The 16,589-nt window shown below is 51.9% G+C and overlaps 1 protein-coding gene across 2 annotated transcripts in view; it reads right to left on the minus strand.

Moving 5' to 3' along the window:
* Positions 1–6,606: 6,606 nt before the first annotated feature.
* Positions 6,607–16,589, minus strand: part of ARFGAP3 (ARF GTPase activating protein 3) — a 51,209-nt gene continuing 41,226 nt past the window's right edge. The window contains exons 13-16 of one of the 2 annotated variants that reach the window (XM_086403136.1): positions 14,748–14,871; positions 13,675–13,765; positions 8,871–8,992; positions 6,607–7,680 (exon numbers count right to left, since the gene is read on the minus strand). In XM_086403136.1, coding sequence (XP_086259262.1) covers positions 7,663–7,680; positions 8,871–8,992; positions 13,675–13,765; positions 14,748–14,871 — 355 coding nt within the window. In that variant the 3' untranslated portion in view covers positions 6,607–7,662. Of the gene's footprint in view, positions 7,944–8,870; positions 8,993–13,674; positions 13,766–14,747; positions 14,872–16,589 lie in introns of both variants that reach the window. The other variant, XM_086403134.1, reaches the window with a different exon arrangement.

Here is a 16,589-nt window from a genome sequence, read left to right on the forward strand (position 1 = left end):
TTGGTCATAACTTTCCTTCCAAGGAGTAAGCGTCTTTTAATTTCATGGCTGCAATCACCATCTGCAGTGATTTTGGAGCCCCAAAATATAAAGTCTGATACTGTTTCCACTGTTTCCCCATCTGTTTCCCATGAAATGATGGGACCAGATGTCATGATCTTCATTTTCTGAATGTTGAGCTTTAAGCCAACTTTTTCACTCTCCACTTTCACTTTCATCAAGAGGCTTTTGAGTTCCTCTTCACTTTCTGCCATAAGGGTGGTGTCATCTGCATATCTGAGGTTATTGAGATTTCTCCTGGCAATCTTGATTCCAGTTTGTGTTTCTTCCAGTCCAGCGTTTCTCATGATGTACTCTGCATATAAGTTAAATAAACAGGGTGACAATATACAGCTTTAACGTACTCCTTTCCCTATTTGGAACCAGTCTGTTGTTCCATGTCCAGTTCTAACTGTTGCTTCCTGACCTGCATACAGATTTCTCAAGAGGCAGGTCAGGTGGTCTGGTATTCCCATCTCTTTCAGAATTTTCCACAGTTTATTGTGATCCACACAGTCAAAGGCTTTGGCATAGTCAATAAAGCAGAAATAGATGTTTTTCTGGAACTCTCTTGCTTTTTCCATGATCCAGCGGATGTTGGCAATTTGATCTCTGGTTCCTCTGCCTTTTCTAAAACCAGCTTGAACATCAGGAAGTTCATGGTTCACGTATTGCTGAAGCCTGGCTTGCAGAATTTTGAGCATTACTTTACTAGCGTGTGAGATGAGTGCAATTCTGCGGTAATTTGAGCATTCTTTAGCACTGCTCTTCTTTGGGATTGGAATGAAAACTGACCTTTTCCAGTCCTGTGGCCACTGCTGAGTTTTCCAAATTTGCTGGCATATTGAGTGCAGCACTTTCACAGCATCATCTTTCAGGATTTGAAAGAGCTCAACTGGAATTCCATCACCTCCATTAGCTTTGTTCGTAGTGATGCTTTCTAAGGCCCACTTGACTTCACATTCCAGGATGTCTGGCTCTAGGTCAGTGATCACACCATCGTGATTATCTGGGTCGTGAAGATCTTTTTTGTACAGTTCTTCTGTGTATTCTTGCCACCTCTTCTTAATATCTCTGCTTCTGTTAGGTCCATACCATTTCTGTCCTTTATCGAGCTCATCTTTGCATGAAATGTTCCCTTGGTATCTCTAATTTTCTTGAAGAGATCTCTAGTCTTTCCCATTCTGTTGTTTTCCTCTATTTTTTTGCATTGATCACTGAGGAAGGCTTTCTTATCTCTCTTTGCTATTCTTTGGAACTCTGCATTCAGACGCTTATATCTTTCCTTTTCTCCTTTGCTTTTCTCTTCTCTTCTTCTCACAGCTATTTGTAAGGTCTCCCCAGACAGCCATTTTGCTTTTTTGCATTTCTTTTCTATGGGGATGGTCTTGAGCCCTGTCTCCTGTACAATGTCAGGAACCTCCATCCATAGTTCATCAGGCACTCTGTCTATCAGATCTAGTCCCTTAAGTCTATTTCTCACTTCCACTGTATAATCATAAGGGATTTGATTTAGGTCATACTTGAATGGTCTAGTGGTTTTCCCTACTTTCTTCAATATAAGTCTGAATTTGGCAATAAGGAGTTCATGGTCTGAGCCACAGTCAGCTCCTGGTCTTGTTTTTGCTGACTGTATAGAGCTTTTCCATCTTTGGCTGCAAAGAATATAATCAATCTGATTTCGGTGTTGACCTTCTGGTGATGTCCATGTGTAGAGTCTTCTCTTGTGTTCTTGGAAGACGGTGTTTGCTATGACCAGTGCGTTCTCTTGGCAAAACTCTATTAGCCTTTGCCCTGCTTCATTCCATATTCCAAGGCCAAATTTGCCTGTTACTCCAAGTGTTTCTTGAGTTCCTACTTTTGCATTCCAGTCCTCTATAATGAAAAGGACATCTTTTTTGGGTGTTAGTTCTAAAAGGTCTTGTAGGTCTTCATAGAACCGTTCAACTTCAGCTTTACTGGTTAACCGTTCAACTTCAGCTTCTTCAGCATTACTGGTTGGGGCATAGACTTGGAACTATCGGCTCCATAGTTGTGGCAAACGGATTTAGTTGCTCCAAGGCATGTGGCATCTTCCACGACCAGGGATCGAACCCATGTCCCCCCTGCACTGGTGGGTGGATTTTAAACCACTGGACCACCAGGGAAGTCCTCCCCTTCCTTTGTCTTGTCACTTCTCTGAGGATTCAGTATACTTTTGTTAAGATGCTACAGAAGCCTGGTTCTAACCACACCTGCTCCCATGCGTATGCGCAATGTACAAGTCAGTACTTGTTTGTTTTTCTCATGTTAGTCTGCCTTTAGTTACTCTAATTTTACAGGGTCTGGGCCAGCGAACCTAGGAGGGTAGAAGGAAAAAGAATTTTTTTTCCCCTACACTGACTGCACTGAAGCCAGGTTGGGCTTCTCAGGACCTCCCCTCTGGAGCCTCAGATGAGCAGGACAGAGGCCAGGAAGGGGACAGGACAGCCGCAGGGAGCCTGCTGGAGGATGGTCGTACGGGGGTGTGTTGAGAGTACACGCAGAAGCTTCAGTGAGACCGCTACAGCGAGGCCGCCCTGAACGTGGGGCCCCAGGCTGGCACCCCTCCGTTTACCTGTGTGAGCTGACACTGCCTGCCTCTGTGCTCTCTCTGTGAAAGCCTGCCTGCAGGGGGCCTCACCCTGCCTCACTCGAAGGCCCAAGCCCCAGGCCTGCGGTGTGCCGGGGGCCCCACTAGGCACCTCCTGCCCTTCCCATGGTTCCCTTCATCCCCTGTGAGATGATGGACCCTGCTCTTTTACTTAAAAAACAAAAAAACAAGCATTATTTGTCTGCCCTGGATCTTTAGTTGCAGCATGTGGGATTTAAGTTCCCGGACAAGGGTTTGAACCCGGGCCTCCTGCACTGGGAAAGCAGTCAGCCACTGGGCCACCAGGGAAGTCCCCTCCTCTCCCCATTTCCACAACGATGCCATGAGACTGTCATCGCCCCTCGTAGCCCTGAACTAGCTCTCAACCACCACCCGTGAGGGCTCCTTCCTGGCAGAAACGACCTCTGGGGAAAGGCCTGGAGGAGAGACGAGCCTGGCAGCCCCGGGGCCCGCAAAGGGCTGACGGGGAGGAGACCTGCGGGGTCTGTGGGCCACTGCGTCCAGGACTCAGAGGAGCAGAAAGCACCTGTAGAGGCTGTGGGCTGGGCGGACAGGAGCCCCTCTGCGTGTGGGGGCTGCATAGGAGGGATCCCGGGCTGCAGCATCCCCCTGAAACTGGAGACAGCAGGGCCTCAGGGTGGGAGGCTGTGTCGGGGGGAACACCCAGGAAGAAGCCTCTGCAGGCCCACCGGCTCTTCGCATGCTGAAGGTGGGGGCCAAAGGGTGGCCTGAGTCACTGGGCAGGGGCCTGGCGGGTGCTGCTCTCCCTAAGGCCCCGGTGGTCCTTGGAGGACCAAGAAGGGGTGAGGTGGGGAGGCCAAGGAAGAGGCTGCCTGCACATGTGAGGTCTCGGGGGAATGTGTTTGAGGGAAGGGCGTTCTGGACGTTCCACAGGAACCTCCAGAGCTGGACTCGAATGCCCGGCAGTGATGACCGGGTGCCTGAGCCCCACGCACGGCTGCTGTCTCCAGCCTGGGGGGACTCTGAAGCCTGGGGACCCCTCCTCCAGCTGCCCACTCACGCAGAGGGGCTCCTGTCCTCCCAGTCCACACCTTCCACAGCTCCTTTCTGCTCCTCTTGAGTCCTGGACTCAGTGGCCCCTTGCAGGCCTTAGCTCTGTCTCTCTTCCCGGCCTTTCCAGGCCACCGGCACCTGCCCGGGGTACAGCCCCTAGGGAGGCCAGCGCCCACGCCTGAGGTGTGTGGTGAGACATGGGCACTGCTCACCAGCAGGTAGGAGGATCAGAGGCTGTGAGAGAGGCACTGGGGGCTCAGGCGACCAAGGTCAAGTCTGGGGCAGGCGGCAGGGCTGGATGGGGTAGGAGGGGGGTGATCAGGTGCAGGGAGGGGGCACCAAGCCTCAGGGTGAAGCTGGGACACTCAGCAGGCAGAGGGGCTCCAGGACCCCGCACCTCGGTTCCTGGAGAGGGACCTGCACAAGAGGGACCCTGGTGTCTCCTTCTGTCTGTCCATCCATCTGTCTGTGCCAGGCCCACAGCTGGCGTTCCTGCCACTGTGCTCCTGTTTTCGTGAGACAAAGGACCTGGCAAGCAGATGATAAGAACTACAAATAGAGGAAAACGGGCCTGGGATGGAGGGGACGGGAGAAAGCACAGGTGCCTTTGTAAATGGATCACGTGACTCAGTGCAAACAAGGGTGTCTGAGCGCACCACCAGGAGAGCAGGGCAGTTTTTGGGTCTGGGAGGGAGGTCAGTGACCCCACATCCTGAGCACAGAAGCACCTCTGGGATGACAGGAGAAGCCACTGAAGCAGGAGCTGGGTGGGGCCTCGGGCAGGACCCTGGGGAAAAGCAAAAGGAGAGCAGGACTGGGGCACAGAAGTGCCTGGCAGTGGGCTGCAAGTTTTATTTTTATTTTTTTAAATATTTATTTGGCTGCACCGTCTTGGCTGCGGCACACAGGCTCTTCAGTCTTCGCGGTGGCACATGGGATCTAGTTCCCTAACCAGGGATCCGACCGGGTCCCCTGCATTGGGAGTGCAGGCTTAGCCGTTGGACCACCAGGGAAGTCCCTGCAATTTTTAGAAGGGAGGTCAGGGTCATTGAGAAGGGAAGCGACCTGATGGGGGTGGGCAGGAGGTGGGAGTGAGGGGCTCCCTGGCCAGCACCCAGGAGGCCCACCCACGTCAGAAAAGCATCCTGCAGAGTGGAGGTCCAGGCAGAGGCACTGACAGATGGAAGGGGCCAGCAAGGAGACCCAGGATCCCGAGGTGCCGCCCCAGGATTTTGGGGCAGGGTCATATTTGCACTAGGTGTTCAGGCTGAGCATCCAGAGGTAAGAAGGACACAGGTGTCCTAGACCCTCAAACTGCCCGTGTGCAAGTGGGGGTAGGCAGGTTTCAGCCCAAGTCCTGGCATCCATCTAAGGCCTTCAAGTCAGCTCTGCTCGGCCCCCAGCATCACCCAGCACCCTCCGCCCCCGCCGAGCCCCGTGGTCTCACCGTCCACATCCATATACCTACATTTCCAATAGCTCTCGAAGTGATCAAAAAGTACTGCATTTTCAAAGAGAACCTGTTCTGGTAAAACACTCCCCACTTCCCCTCCTTTGTTTTCCGTTTCACAGAAATACCTGGTCCTCACAGGCTTTGCTCTCAGGAGCAAAAGCATAATAAACACCTTTTCCAAAGCCCCACTGCTTAACCCTTCAGACCGGTCTTAGCCAGTTTCCTCCGGGTCCCTGGGTCGTCATAGCACCATTTTTTTTTTAATCAATAGATCCCAAATGTGATTTGTTAGAACAATTATTAACTCACATCTTTACTATTTGAGGCACTCATGCAAACTGATTCCAAAACAAAACACCAAGTCCCAAGGGTAAGTGGACAAGGAACACAAACTCAAGTGTCTCTCGCGCACACACACACACACACACAAATGCTGGGGTGAGGTGGGGTGGGGTGGGGTGAGCCCACCAGAGGGGGCTCCTCCAGCCTGGCCCTGCAGTCCCGGGCCCTTCCACGTGCAGAGGGTCGGTGACGGGGAGAAGCATGGCCAGAGTCGAGGGAGGCCCTTCTGCTAAGTCTCATTCGCCTCCTCTGTAAAATGGGACCATAATCTGTTCGGAGGGTCTCCTGGAGGTGTTTGAGCCCTGGCCCTGGCCTGGAGAGGGTTCACCCAGTGTGGGAGCATCTCATGAACTGTTACGGACTGAACTGTGTCTCCCTAGAGTTTAACACGACTGCATTCGGAGGTGGGGCCTTTAAGGAGGCAATTAAGCTTAAAGGGGCCCAGATCCTTATTATAATGGCACAAGTCCCTTTATAATAGGACTGGTGCATTATAATAAGAGGGAGAGACAGCAGAGTGGGGCGGCGGGGGCGGGGGGGTGCAGCCGTCTACAAGCCCACCCACGACGCCACCTTGATCCTGCACGTCTCGCTTTCAGAAGCGTGAGAAAGTACACTGTTGTCTAAGCCGCCCTGGCTGTGGCACTGTGTTAGGGCAGCACCTTGTTAGGGCAGCGCCACACCCTCGCTTTCAACAAGGGCTCCTGCCCTGCTCCTGCACTCTGGACAACACCCCAGTGCAGGGAAGGCACACCTTGGGCCCCAGTCAAGTCAAGAAAGTCAAGAAAGTGAAAGCTGCTCAGTTGTGTCCGACTCTTTGCGACCCCATGGACTGTAGCCCACCAGGCTCCCCTGTCCATGGAAATCTCCAGGCCAGACTACTGGAGTGGGCAGCCATTCCCTTCTCCAGGGGATCTTCCCGACCCAGGGATCGAACCCAGGTCTTCCACATTGCAGGCAGATTCTATACCATCTGAGCCCCCAGGGTAGCCCCAGACCCACACAGGAAAAACAGATCCATCTGGAATTACATCCTAATCAAATGCACACTAATGTTATACCACGAGCCCTGACTCTAGACTCATCGCAAAAACTTTTGTTAAAAAACAAAAAGTAGGGAACGCAATCTGCTGCAACTGTTTATTATATTCAGAAGTCTACAAATTTGAGCTTTTAAGAAAAATTCACAAAATACTCAGTTGAAACCACATATCTGGTTCATCAAATTTCAAATATATTTTACTGTGCTGACCAATATATTCTAATGCTGTCTAAAACACAGCCAAATTATTTTTCATTCATTTGTACACATTCTGTCATTTTTTGAAAACCAAAATTAAGATAAAAAATATTAAGAAAACTATCCAATTACAACTACTGTTTCCCCATAAACTGAAATATTCTCTGTGGGTGTATCTTCTCACCTTATTCATTTTTTACTTCTGTATACCATATTGATTTATAAATGCACTTAGGGAGTTCTCATCTTCCATTTCTTATAAATTCAAACAGTGACACCTTGTCAAAAGATTAATTTGCTTGGCAATGCAGAAGCTTGGGCTGTTAAAAGCACTCACTGAAAATTATTTTTAAATTTATAGATCATATAAAACAAACAATTTCAAAGGGACAGACGTCTTTAGACATTATTTGAAATTACCTTAAGATGTGGAAGTATCGATGAATCAATCTATCAAATTAGACACCAGCTATTTTTGGTCTTTTATTTTTATTCTTTGTTCCCTTTTTAATGAAGTCTGTGTTGTAAGTTTTGTTTCTCCAGGCCCTTCTCATATCAGCTGATTCGGGCAGCCTTTAGCCCATGAGTCTCACCGCAGTGAGACACCCTCCCCTACCCCAGTGAAGAGAGGCCGAGGAGCCCTCGACTCCAGACCTCCTGCTCTTAGAACCAAAGAGTCCAAGGAAATAAAGCAGGGATGTGCATGGATGTGCCAGACAGAAGTAACACAAAACCGAAATTACAATGAAGCTTCTACTATATCAAAAATGAGAATTTCTCAAAAGAAATATTAAAAATCAGCCATGAATACATATATACCACGAGAAAAAGTAGCAAAACAATCTGCCCAAAGCCAGCTGGTCTTCACTGCAGCCTGTGATGTGGTCACTGGTTCACGAAAAGAGGAATTTCTCCAGGAAACACGCACCGAAAACATCAGTGTTAGGAACCGTAGCGATCCTGCAGAGAAAACCAACACGGGAGTCCATCGGCGTCGGCATCGGCTCCGCATTCTCAGTATCGGCGAAACAGATGCCTCGGTGACAGGGGCCCGCGGCCGAGGAAGCGGGAACCGGAGCCCCTGGGCGGCGGGAGGGGCCGTGAGGGGCGCGAGGCCGCGCGGGGGGACAGAGGCACACACGTGGAGTCTGAACCCCGAAATTCTGGGTCAGCTGAGTGGTCTCACCAGGAGCAGCTTAACCTCTGTGCCTCTGCTTCTTCATCTACAAAATGCGGATGATCATCTATAAAGAGGGATGTCACCTCCTTGGAAGGACTGAGGTGGGCCCGGCTGACCTAAGGGACATGTAAGAGCTCTGGGAATTCTAACCCAAGCTTGTGCCGACAGCAGCCGCTGGCCCAGGGCGGAGGAAGCTTCCACAGCAGGGGTGCCTCCCCACCTGGAAGACCCCCCTTAGAGGCATCAGTTCACGCCTATCAGGTCCTGCTCTCTGTGGCTGCGTTTCCCGTTCATAAGTGTCCTAAAATAACTTGATGTAAGCAGGAAGGTTCATGGAATAGCCTTCAGATAATCAGAGCTGGCCTTCACGTGTTAACACAAGTGTGTTCCACCCTCGCCTCATTTAAAAGATTGAAACACACAATCTAAATACTCAACTTGGGGAATAGTTAAATAAATTACATGCATTTTTGCTCAACAGAATGTACTGAATAGCTTCCAAAGAATTTTGAATTACATGCAAATGCTCATAACAAAACATCAGGAAGAAAAAGAGGATATAAAATCACATATATAATATAATCCTTTAACATTTTTAAACAGGTATGCATAGAAATCTAGAATTAGAATAAACCAAAATATTAATGAACGTTTTCCTTGGGAGGTGGGTGGGGTTATGGGCAATTTTTAACTTTGTTCTTATTTATTTTTGTTTTTTAACATAAGAGAAAAGTAGTAATGATCATGACAATTCCTGTAACAATTCCTCTGGAGTCATAAACTAGAAAATTTAAACAAATATGAAATTACAAGTTCTGGTTTTCATGATGTCCTGGGTTACACTGTAGCAAACACATAAATCGAGAATATAAAATCTAATTTTCTAGCAATTAAAGAGTGGTCCAAATCTCATTTTCGAAACTACGAACCCACCACCAAACTCAGTTACCGCAGTCCCCATCTCACTGACCTGAATGGAAGTCATGACTCCGTTAGCAAAGACGGAGAGCTTTCCGGCAACCGACCTCACTCCCTGCTTGAACTGGGCCATGTCGGGAGCTGTGGGCAGCACACTGGTGAGGTTGTAGCTTCCTGCACACAGAGCAGATGCTGGCTTGTCACTCGTCACTCCACCGCAGCAACAGTGCAGCCAGCGTCCAGGGACTGGAGAGCTTGGGGGATGCGCCCCCCGCCCCCAATGCCCACGGGAAGCAGCTGTGGTTAAGGGACAGGACCCGAGGGTGGGTTTCAGTGCCAGCCCCACCATGAACCAGCTGCAAGACCCCACAGTGAGAGAGGATGCGGCATTAGGTCTTAGGACCATTAGGGGCTCAAATACTGGCACTGACACTTCCAAGCTGTGTGTCTTTGGAGAGATTCCTTAGCCTCTCTGGGCCCCCGTTTCCTCCAGGCACTTAACACAAGATCTGACAGGTAAGAACTCGGTACGTGGCAGATGGGCGGACATCAGTAGGTTTTTCGGGCTCAGCATCAGTTTCCCCTCTGGTGAAAGCCCTCCTCCCTTCTTTGCGAGGTCTCTTCCCTGATCCCTCCCGAAACTACGTGTGGATACGTGACCCAGACCTGGCCAATCAGAGGGATTCCCATCTACTCAAGGGAGGGGACCGTCTGCTTGCTCTGGGGTTACTGGTGGGACAGTGAGCTGCTCTAGCTGTCTGTGGCAAGGGCTGCCCCCCTCCCACCCACCCCTCAAGGAGGAGGAGGAGGAAGCCTGTCTCAGAGCAACAAAAGGAGGCTCACCTGGGGAGGCGGCCAGACGGGGAAGGCTCCTGATGGCCAGCTCCCAGGCAGAGGCTGACCCCTCACCTTCACAGAGGCCCGGGTCAGCTGGGTCTCTCTGCTGCCTAGGTTTTGGTTCGTCCCAGCACAGACACGCACACGTGGCCACCAGCCCAAGTGACGCGCGTCCAAGTCATCAGCCATCAAGGGTCTCCGAGCCAACAAGTAGGCTTTGGTGGCGTGCTCTTGCCACTCAGTTGAGATCGGGTGCTGGAGGGGCTCAGAGACTGAGTGACCCCAAACCTGGGGTCCCCCAGGGAGCCAGCCCAGCTGCCCTTGGCTCCACATGTGACCCGTCTACACCTGCCTGCCCCTTAAGCAGAAGCCAGGTATCTTGCCAGGAACTAAATGGAAGATACACGTTTACCTCCAGCACAGGGGCCACCGGGAGAGACCCTGTGTTTCCCACAGTACTGCTCCCACACTGACCACTGGGGGACGGGCCCAGGGGCGGCCGCCTCCCCCTCTCTGCCTCCAGGTGATTTTTTAAAATTTGGTGGCCCTTTGCCATGTCTTCCCATGTGGCTCAGCTAGTAAAGAATCTGCCCACAATGCGGGAGACCTGGGTTCGATCCTTGGGTTGGGAAGATCCCCTGGAGAAGGGAAAGGCTACCCACTCCAATATTCTGGCCTGGAGAATTCCATGGACTGTATAGTCCATGGGGTCGCAAACAGCTGGACACGACTGAGCGACTTGCACTCACTTTACTTGCCGATGACAGAGCGGCAGCCTAGCCCAGGGGCAGGACTTGGGTTCGAAACCCAGCATGGCAGGGCTGCCAGCCTGTGGGATGAGTCTTAGGAGAAGCAAAGAGCTCGTGCGAGACCTGGAGCCCAAAGGGCCCAAGTCACAGCCGCTTTCCAGAGGTCAGCGGAGGTGACCTTGGCACCAGAGCCTCCAGTTACAAGTTTCCTACTCAGCAGCGTTTAAAGGGGAGGGCAAGGCCAAGGTGGGAGGTTTAAGCTGGAACCAGAGCCCCTTGGGTGCACGGACTTCCCTTCGCTCAGGCTGGCGCGACTCCAGTTTGTGCAGCTGAACTGGCCAGTGACCCCACCGCACAGCTGTGACGTGTGACACACACGTTCAGCAAGTCGCCAAGCAAAACCTCCCGACGGCCAACTGAGGTCCGTGCTTTGGAGGCTGGCAGACCCCAAGAGGCCAGGTTCCTGGGCTCGGCGAGCCAGAGCCAGGACAGGGGAGGGTGGCTGAGGGGCCTTGCAGGAGCCTCAAGATCCGGGGCAAGGGCAAACACGCTGGGGGTCCCCCTGTGATGCCGGGCAAGTGCGCACAGAGCCTGGACACAGGGTCCGCAGTGCCCTGGCAGTCCCACGGGGCCCTATTCAGACTCAGATGATGGGAATCATTTCTGGAAAGAAATACCCTAGAGGGGCAGGCTGGGTTTGCAGTTTCTTTTGTTCCAGCACTGCTCTCACAGAGCCACCTCTGCTCTGTCATCCGTGTGCTGAGCGGCGACCTCCGAGGCAGTGCCCGGGGATGGCGGGCCCCGGCTGACCCTGCTCTAGAGTGACCACCGTGGCTGCTTGTGTGTGTTCCTCAGCCAGTCCCTCCAAGATCCTGGAAGGGAATGGTGCCCCTGCAAATGCCAGGGTTAAGCCACACCCCCAGGAAGTATTTTTGCTTCACAAGGAGGCATTTCCAGTCTGGAACTGTCTTTCCCTGAACGCTGAAGAGATTATAAAGGTGCCTGTGACCCACCCCATGTGCTGATACTTCACAGACGGGGAAACAGTCTAAGATAAGGAGCACAGAACACGCTCTTAAAACCAGCGTTTGCCCTTTGTTGAAATGCACTCTAAATAAAGGGGTAAATATTTAATGAGAGTTGTTCAATGAGCTCCCATTTAGAGCAGTTATTAAAGGCATCTGATGAGAGATGCAGAGATGAGAGGGGATTCGTGGTCTGAACCATCTGGGGGATCTGAAATGGAGAGGGGAGTAGGCCCTTGGCCACTGGGGAGGGGATGGGGTTCCTGGGCGGCCTTGCATAACCCCAGGACACCCCCATGGTGACTTCGAGTCCTCAGCGCGGGAGTTGTCTTGGATCCACAAGGGCCAAGAAAATTAATGGACCTTTGTTCTCTGAAAGGGGACAGGAAGGTAAACATAGGCTGGCCAGAGCCCGCCTTCAACAACTGGAAAAGGCTGCTCATTTGATCTCTGAAGGCTTTTTTTTTTTTAACAAACAATGTTTCAGAGTGAGACTTCCAGTAACTAAAATTACAAAAACACATACAGCTGGGGGTGATTTTCAAACCTGATAGGTTCTCTGGCTGCCCTACCTCCGTGCCAGGGCGCCTGCAAGGAGGCAGGCCTGACCCATGGGTCAGCCGAGCACCTCTCTGCCCGGGGGGTGGGGGGTGGGGCGGCCACACAAGGAAATCTCCCGGAAGAGAGGCCGGGACACCGGAAGTTTACAGATGAGAACGCAGCTTCTCCTGCTGGAGGCCAGAGGGCGGTCCTGCTCTGCCTGTTTCCGGGTCGGTGCTTGGGGGGTAGACTTGGGGGACAGCTAGAACCCTCTCTCCCCTCTCGCCATAGCACAGCAGCCTGGCAGTGCCCGCTGCACCCAGAGGGCCACAGTGGCTCTTGATATGCCCCCCAAACCCCATTGCAGAAGGTCCGAGGTACTGGGGTCTCCGGCCATGGCCTTCTCCCCCCATGGCCTTCTCTATGGCTGCAGGGCCGCCTGTGTGGGTCCCTCCCTGCCCGCGCCCAGCTCCTCCAGGGCTGGAAACGAGGGTGCAGGCAGTGCTGGGCCCTGAAGGCCTTGGAGAGCCCCCTCCCCTGGGCGTTCCTGCTGACGAATGGGCTCCTAAAAGGACCTCAGAGGACCCTGCCCCTGGAAGGTTGGCTGTGACTCAAGAGGGACACTGGCCCTTTCCCTGCCCTCAAGGCCTAACTGAGCAGGACTGGAGCAGACTGACAGCTCAGGGTCAGAGGCCCAAGCAGAGGCGCGTGCTTCTCAATGTTCGTGACGGGCCTGTGCACTGAGGCTCACTACCTGGGGTGCCCAGACATCTCCTCATCTGGGTCTGGATCCTCCTCTCCACCTCCCTGGTTCCAAAGTCCATCTGTCTCCAGGGAAGGCCGAGGCTGGTGGAGTCACCTGTTCCATCTGCCCTGCCTACTCCTGGGGCCTGGGAGGGGCCCCTGGGGGTCTGCCGTGTCCAGATCCCAGGGGGCTCCCATTGATATCTGTCCCAGTGCTTAGGGGGCACTTGATAAAAAGTACCCCACTTATGCCCCAGTACATGCTTGTGAGGCAGGTATTACCCACCCACTTTACAGAGGAGGAGACTGAGGCCGAAGGCAACCTGAAATACTCCAGGATTCACAGTTAGGGAGTGGGTCACGTCACACAAGAGCCCAGGGCTGTCCCCTCCAAGGCTGTAACACCATACAAACTAGATCTCATGTTCACACTATGCTAGGAAACCCACCCATCCCCCCATACCCCCTGCTGCCATGACAACACTTCAGGAAGACAACTTCCTGAAACTGCAGGTAACTTTGGGGAGGTTGCTTAAATGTCATGACCTGACCTCTTCACATGCAAAGCCTGGAACAACAACTTCTGCTCTGCCTCAGTGATAGGGGCCGTGTGTGTGTGTGTGTGCGCACGCGCGCGTGCTCAGTCCCTTAGTCGTGTCTGACTTCCTGAGACTCCCACAGCCTGCCAGGCTCCTCTGTCCATGAGATTTCCCAGGCAAGAATACTGGAGTGGATTGGATCCACTCCAGGGGATTTTCCTGACCCAGGAATTGAACCCATGACATCTCTTGCATCTCCTACATCGGCAGGCAGGTTCTTTACAACTGCGCCACCTGGGAAGCCCTGGGAGCATCAAATAATGGCTGCCAACAGTCTTGGAAAGGTAAGAAGTCCTATGCAGAGAAGATGGAGGCGCGATGGAGACCAGCCTCATCTCCCACCCGCCTGCCCTGCCTATTACCTGCCGTCTGCTTCCTCTGCTCATCGAACAGGTCAGCTGAGCTGATGGAAGAACTTGCCGAAAGCCTCTCCAGCCGAGCCCTGGCTTCGTACTAGAGGAGAGCAGCAAGAAAAGGAAAATCAGGCTCCAAAATCATGAGCAATTCTGCAGAAAGGATCACTGAGGAGCTATCACGGCGCTGGGGTTCCGCAGTCACAAGTAGACAGATAAATGCCCAAAGCCATGGCCAAGGTCGGTCAGTGGGGGGGAGGCCCAGAGGGAGGGTGACAGTGACGGCTCTGTCTCGGTGCTGCCGCCACCCAGCTGCCAGGAAAGGCCGCTCCACGAGCCTCTCTCCCGACAGCCTTCTGTTATTCGCTGACTGAACTTGAGTGCTGTCCACTTTAAGACAAGGCCACATTTAGGGGGTGGAGAACAACCAGATGTCAGGTCTAAATACTCTCAAAATGCTGGTGGAATTTCTATTGCTACAAAATAAGCTCAGTACACCTCAGGAAATAATTCTCTGCGTTATGCAAGAAGCCTAGTGATAACCCGCATCGCTAAGAATTTCATGTAAGCACACGACTACTCCACAAGGAGAAGGGACATTTCAGGCTCCCCATTTCCATTTGAGTCTTACTGTTTAGCCAGACTCCACTGAGATAAGCTCATTAACATCTCTGAGAAAAGAGGCAACAATCTCTCTTCTGAAAATAAATATACCTACCTTCGAGAAACAGCTATATACTACATTTAGCTATGGTTAAGAAAACTACTAAGGACATTACAGGTGTATCAAAAATTCCTGAAATTTATTCAAAAGATATTGAATGGACGGCTATTCAAAGCACTGGGAAAGGAATAAGAGGAAATATAACACAGGCCCTACCTTTCCATCACTCTTCTAGCTGGAGCAGCCAAGTGGGACCACTAGGCAGAAGGACGTGGGTTCGAGTCCTGCCCTGGGGACAGGGGAACCTTGCAGCCTGAGTCCATCTCACTTAGTACCCAGTACCTCCTCCCACTCCTTCCATGCCCCTGGCTTGCTTTCTGCTCTGTGGGGACCACACAGAACCTCTCTGGACACTTACATCAGCTTTGGCTTGCCTTCCAAAGTACATATCTGAAGAAATGGCTTTGACGTTGCCAAACTTCTTCTGGGCCTCATCTGTATTTTCAGCTGGCTCAGAGTCTGGCTTGCGGCGAGTGGTAGGTCTACAGTTAGAAACAGCCAAGGCAGGAATGACATCAGCAAGGTGGTGGAGCAGGAGTTTTTCACATTATCCCCCAGAGAACACTGGTGTGTGTGTGTGTGTGTGTGTAATTTGGTTGATTTTTGTTTTTATTTATTTGGCTGCACCAGGTCTTAGCTGCAGCGTGCAAGATCTAGTTCCCCAACCAGGGATTGAACCCACACCCTCAGCAATGAAAGTGCAGAATCCTAACCACTGGATCACCAGGGAATTCCTGAGAATACTGGTTCTGACAATCACCCACAGATGAGCATGCCTTTGTGGGAGTCCAGGAGTCCAGCAGCGAGGTTCCAACACGCTGTTGGAGCAAAAAGAATCCAAGACTGGTTGCACCGAAGAGGTAAGAGGAAGAGTTTCACTTGCTCACGCTATTCCTCCTCCCAGGCAGCGCTGCTCAGGGCCAGGTGGGGTCCACTCGGCCTGCCGTCTCTCCCAGGGGGAAAGGCGCGAGGCGGGTGGCAGGGTGCCCGGTTTCCAAGGATGCCTAGGGCTTCCTCATCCACCCGGAACAGTGAGGGGATCTACCTGGCTGAGGCGCTGGGAGGGGCTGCCAGGGCTGAGAACTCAAAGGCATGCGGATTCTACTAACCACTTCCTGGGCTCCACGGCAGGCCTGCTCACAAACCACTGGGTGCACTTTGCCTGTGGAGCCCCCAGTGGCCCATGGGGCCGCCAGGGCTGACCCATGAACCCTCCCTCCTGCACACGCCCTGGTAAGCGTGCCTGACTCTGGGCTGGCAGAAAAGTACACTGACTTCAACCTTCCAGGGCACCATCCTAGGGGAAGCAAGCAGGAGGCTCTCATCCCTGTGTGTGGGACGGAGAGAAGACAGGCCATCTTAAGACTTCACCCCCCAAAAGGGGTAAGCAGGGAGGAGAGAGTGCATCCATAGAAAAGGCTTGAGAACACCCCAGAGTCTCCAGCAGGGCGGACAGTTGATGGCATTTCTCATCCAAAGCTGAGCAGGAAAGACTGGAAGACGTGATTCCTCCTTCAAATGCAAAGACAGCAACACGACTCCAAGGAACACGAAATGTGATACCACAAGAGGAAACAGTAATTTTCTAGTAACCGACCCCAAATAATTTCCTGACAAAGAATTCAAAATAATTGCTTTAAGGAAGCTGATCAACCTTCTAGCTTCAAGCACAAACTGGAATCAAGACTGCCGGGGTTTGGGTGGGTGGGTGGGGTGAGGGGGGGTGGGGGAGTGGCGGGGGGAGGTGGGAAATAACAATAACCTTAGATATGCAGATGACACCACCCTATGGCAGAAAGTGAAGAGGAACTAAAGAGCCTCTTGATGAAAGTGAAAGAGGAGAGTGAAAAAGCTGGCTTAAAGCTCAACACTCAGAAAACTAAGATCATAGCATCTGGTCCCATCACTTCATGGGAAATAGATGGGGAAACAGTGGAAACAGTGACAGACTTTATTTTCTTGGGCTATAAAATCACTGCGGATGGTGATTGCAGCCATGAAATTAAAAGACACTTGCTTCTTGGAAGAAAAGCTAAGACCAACCTAGACAGCATATTAAAAATCAGAGACCTTACTTTACTAACAAAGGTCCATATAGTCAAAGGCTATGGTTTTTCCAGCAGTCACATACGGATGTGAGAATTAAAGCTGTGCGCCGAAGAATTGATGCTTTTGAACTGTTGAGTTGGAGAGTCCCTTG

Source organism: Bos grunniens, chromosome 5, assembly GCF_055505025.1.
Source record: "Bos grunniens cultivar Pamir isolate PY7600 chromosome 5, Bosgru_T2T1.0, whole genome shotgun sequence".
NCBI classification, from domain to species: Eukaryota; Metazoa; Chordata; class Mammalia; order Artiodactyla; family Bovidae; genus Bos; species Bos grunniens.